Below are 4,341 nucleotides of genomic sequence, written 5' to 3' on the forward strand. Positions count from 1 at the left end.
TCAAAGTTAGCTACTGTAGAAAGCAAAAGGATTCTGTATTATATACAGAAGGGTCCCGGGTCTGCTTTCTTTGTCTCAAGATAAGTGAAGTCTTATCTAACTTGAGCAGAATTCTTTCAAATTCAGCCTGGTTGATGAAGGTCCGGAAACTGTAATTTGTTTTAAAAAGATTGATTTCTTTCACTTAAAGTACAAATTTTTGGTTCTCACATCTACCATAATGCTATTCGAAATGTTTCCTCCAATGATGGATTCGAGTCACGTCAAGTGATTGGGAAATGATACTCGAATCATTACTACAAAGTACAGTACTGTTGCTATAGTTTGCAATCCGGCACTAACTTTTTTTACACTGCAACACTGGGCTTACGGTGAAGCAAAGAATTAAGCCATAAATCAGCCAACTTTGTCTACCGGTAACAAATACAGGTGACGCAATTGGTACAAAAACGCAATAACTGAACATATGAATGATAATGTGCGGCAAGAGCTGATATTTTTATGTTGAGTTACGCACAAAACGCTCCCTGCGTAACAATTCCCTGGCAAAAGTCGCTCCCTAATTTCATCACAATTTCCCATGGTTCGTAAAGAGTGACGTCATAAAGTGCTATTGCAGGTTTGCGTTGCAAGAACAAACCCACCTGGAAATGCGAATGTCGGCTGACGACAGACTCCTTGTAAACAACCCTGCAAAAAAAACAAAATTGCTCAAGTTAATCAACCTGACGGAATTGGTTCTATTGCGTAACAAGGTAAGATAACGGTTTTATCACACTTTGATTGCATTTAGAGGTAATTAAATGACATCACTAGTTTTTCTTTTATACCAAAGATATCTATTTTCTTTTTATCTTTTTATTGTTATGTTTTACAGATTATATTAACAATATTTATTAATATGAAGTTTTTCTAATATGGTTAATGTTTTGCAATTTTTAAAACATTTCTAAATAATAATTTATTTCATAACACGTTTCATAACTTCTTCCATACCATAATATAACTGATAGTTAAGAAGCAATTAAGAATTTTCAGGCATTTAGCGGAGCAATTTGAGCAAGGTTTAAACAATATAATACATTATACGTCAATAACGTTTTCCAATGCGCAATCAATTAGGCCGACAGCCTTCCGTATTGGTCAGTTTTTGCAAAACCCTGGTAATGACAACAGGTGCAACAACAACAACCTGAATCTGCACGAAGCTAGCAGTAAATTTTGCGGAACTCAACTTGACTTGTGTATAGTAAAATAAAAACAAGATATGGATTGGCACTATGAAGGTCAACTTTATTTTTGATCCTTCTACACGAACCTTCGCAAACATAAGCTTGCTTCTTCAGGTATACTGAGAAATGTGATTTGTGTAGTACTAGTTTTGATTGTTGTATTAGATTTGATTGATTTGTGTGGTAATAGTTTATTTGAAACGTCGCCGTATGTATATGAAGACGCATTGGCGCACAGCTATCTAACCTAGCGCACAACCACATAGCACTACATAATTTACCCTCCGGATCGTTTCGCCGAATGTCACTCGAATCATTTCCGAGCCTCTTATTTTTATGTTGCTGACCGCCAGTCGGTTGTCGACTTGACTCAGGGTTCGTCCATTCCAGGCTAAATAACAGCCAGACTGAACGCACTGGTCACAGCATTCATCACGTTCAGAGCGCACCTAAATCAGCAGCAAATGAAGAACATAAACTAGGCTAAACAGGCACAAATGTGCTGGATAGTACACACATCAAAGTACCACTATTTCAATGGAATATGCAACAGGAAACTGTCTTACCAAAACGCAGTTTGGGTCACTGAGAAGAGGATGGGTGCATATGCTAGACACGCAAGTCATAATGCTGTAACCGGTAAAACAGTGATTTTGGATTGTGGGTCCCAACATCTGCAGAAAGAATCACGATAAAACTAACAAGCTCTACTGTAATAGCATCATTCAAGCGGCCTTAAAAGTTGTTGAAAACTTTGTTGCTTGAGTTGCTTCTTTTAGGCTTTAGAAAAATCACTTACACTAAGCACCATTGATCCGAACGGTACATCAGCACACCGGCAACTTGTGCATCTGCAATGACATCCTTGATTACGTCATAATGATAATTTATGTTTTTGTAAACAAAGGACATAGATCTTACATTGATCCAGGATAGACGAATCGCTTTCCAGCGTTGGTCTTGCTTAGACAACATTCAAAGGTCCCTTCGGCTGTGCAGGTGCAGTCAGTACAAATATTCGGTTGCATTACTTCTCCTTCCTAATACAACATGAAATCTCACGCTAACAACCGATTAACTGATCTCTTAGTACACTTGTTGGCGAAAGCTTGCGTAGAAGAATTGAAAACAAAAGTTAACCCTACAGTGCCGTAGTATATATTGCTTTTTTATTTTACTATCTGCTGATTATACCGGGTTAACACGATTCAGCCACCATCAACTGATAAGTTGTCGTTATTCGTTGTCACAACAACCTACTTTCATCCTTTCTATAGGTTCCACTTGCTATGCTGACTAGTTACGATTTAACGTTAACACAAACAAAACGTTATAGCATAACACAGCCAAGACGACTTTATTGTCTGCACAAATATTATTCGACTACAGCAAGTTGCTGCAAGTATACTTACAGCTAAAGGACTTGTCTGACCCCGAATGACCATTTGAGGTGTCGGTTGGCATTGTCCCATCTGGCTACTTTCTGGCTTGTCTTGCGCTTGTAACGTCACAAAGAACAGCATTGTTACAAAACATTTTATAAATCCCATGCTAAGCTTTTCACGGTTAGTCCTTTTGCATGTCAGTCAGTCTGGTGCCTTGAGAGATATTTTCCAGACTGCTTTACAACGTTCCGGAAATCATTATGACGTAATACTACTCATTATCAAGGTTACTCGTGTTTGTCAGAGAATGCGTCGGCAAAAACAAAGGGAGTGTGATTTATGTGTAAACAGTTTGGAGAAAAGTTTTCATTGATTTCAAACTTTATGCATTGCCAAAAATACTTAACACATGTCGTAATTCTTAGTACTACCTGGTGGTAGTTTTATTTGCGAACATTTAGACACCAGGAGCAGTACTGAGAGATTCGCGGGAGATCTCTGTGATAGAACCAATTTTTTGTGAAGTATTTTCAAGCAATCATTTCAATTTTCGTCTTTAGCGTGGCTGGAAAAATTCAGTGTTAATGTGTTATTAGCATGCGCCAATGTATGGGAAAAATGACGAAAACAGAACACACTTAAAACGTCCAAGAAAGTGATAATTAGAAGTAACTTGCTGATGACAATTAGTGCGGCTACTAAACCTAGAAATAGAAAAACAGACGTTTTCGCTGCAGAATTTGATTCCGTCATGAGTTACAGCAGGGGCGTCGCCAAGCGGGGAGGGAATGAATTATTTTGGGGCTGAACCTGCTATCTCCTAGTGACGGCTCAAGACTCAGACTACATATACAGAATCAAATTTCGTAGCCATAATACTTTAAACTTTCGACATTGTTGAAAGGAACAGCCAAAGCACATCAATTACGCGATTCCTACAGTCCCTATAGTTCACGACCGATGCTAATAATCTTCAATTCCGCTTTGCGGTCACAGACTATGAGACATTTACTCAGTTCCCCAACAGAATTATGACGTAATAATTCAATTAAAACGTAATTGTATAAACATTCGAATGGAAAAGGGAAGTTGGTAAGGAAAAGCGAAAAGTAAAGTGAGTGTTCAAAGAAGTCATGACGTGGGTCTCGTCGCGAAATATCCGGGAAAATTTTGTTGAACATTCCATAAGACCTCACTCTGACAAACCAACGTGAAGATGGTTACAGGTTCTCTGGTTAACCGTTCAAAATCGGTAAATTATATAAATAACTGACTATGTCGCATGTAACCAATTTCATCTGCAAATAAGTAATCGAATAACAAACCACGTGACAGGCAACCTAAGTGATGTTTTGAATAAACAACCAAGGAACCGATAACCACAGCTTCACGCTGGCCCCTTGTAAGATGTACCAGAATGTCTGGCGCGGAATGTTCGCAACAATCAAGAAAATACCTTTTGTCGATTCGGTGTTCATCACACTCCTTGCCTGGCTCGCATTAAACTGTGCTATCTTAATTTTGCAGCGGCAGGACGCAGTTAATTAGCAGGACGATCGAAGCTTTCTCTTCTGACAAGCCCCTTTATTGCGACACCAAGAGCATTCCCTTTCTTTTTTTATCTTGGAAGAGCAACACCTGACAGCCCATGCCTGGTAATGACTTTTTTTACTTCGCTTTTTTTTATGCAAGACGCGTTATTGCATTCACCTGTAAGTTCACTA

General features: G+C 38.6%; 1 protein-coding gene across 1 annotated transcript; it reads right to left on the reverse strand.

Moving 5' to 3' along the window:
- Window positions 1-263: 263 nt before the first annotated feature.
- On the reverse strand, window positions 264-2,839 carry LOC143468992 (uncharacterized). Its single transcript, XM_076966499.1, has 6 exons — window positions 2,645-2,839; window positions 2,154-2,272; window positions 2,032-2,083; window positions 1,799-1,906; window positions 1,514-1,681; window positions 264-690 (listed from the first exon to the last, which is right to left on the reverse strand). Exons 1-6 carry the CDS (start codon window positions 2,780-2,782, stop codon window positions 601-603), a joined length of 675 nt encoding a protein of 224 aa, XP_076822614.1. The 5' UTR covers window positions 2,783-2,839; the 3' UTR covers window positions 264-600.
- Window positions 2,840-4,341: the final 1,502 nt, after the last annotated feature.

The sequence above is a fragment of the Clavelina lepadiformis genome, chromosome 8 (assembly GCF_947623445.1).
Source record: "Clavelina lepadiformis chromosome 8, kaClaLepa1.1, whole genome shotgun sequence".
In the NCBI taxonomy this organism is placed as follows: domain Eukaryota; kingdom Metazoa; phylum Chordata; class Ascidiacea; order Aplousobranchia; family Clavelinidae; genus Clavelina; species Clavelina lepadiformis.

Bases quoted from the DNA above. Each gene is read 5' to 3' on its own strand.
- LOC143468992 (XM_076966499.1), bottom strand. From the start codon at position 2,782: ATGGGATTTATAAAATGTTTTGTAACAATGCTGTTCTTTGTGACGTTA. The intron at 2,273-2,644 runs GTAAGTATACTT...ATGTTGTATTAG, and splicing joins GTCAGACAAGTCCTTTAGCT to GAAGGAGAAGTAATGCAACC. The intron at 1,907-2,031 runs GTAAGTGATTTT...TTCTTTCTGCAG, and splicing joins TCGGATCAATGGTGCTTAGT to ATGTTGGGACCCACAATCCA.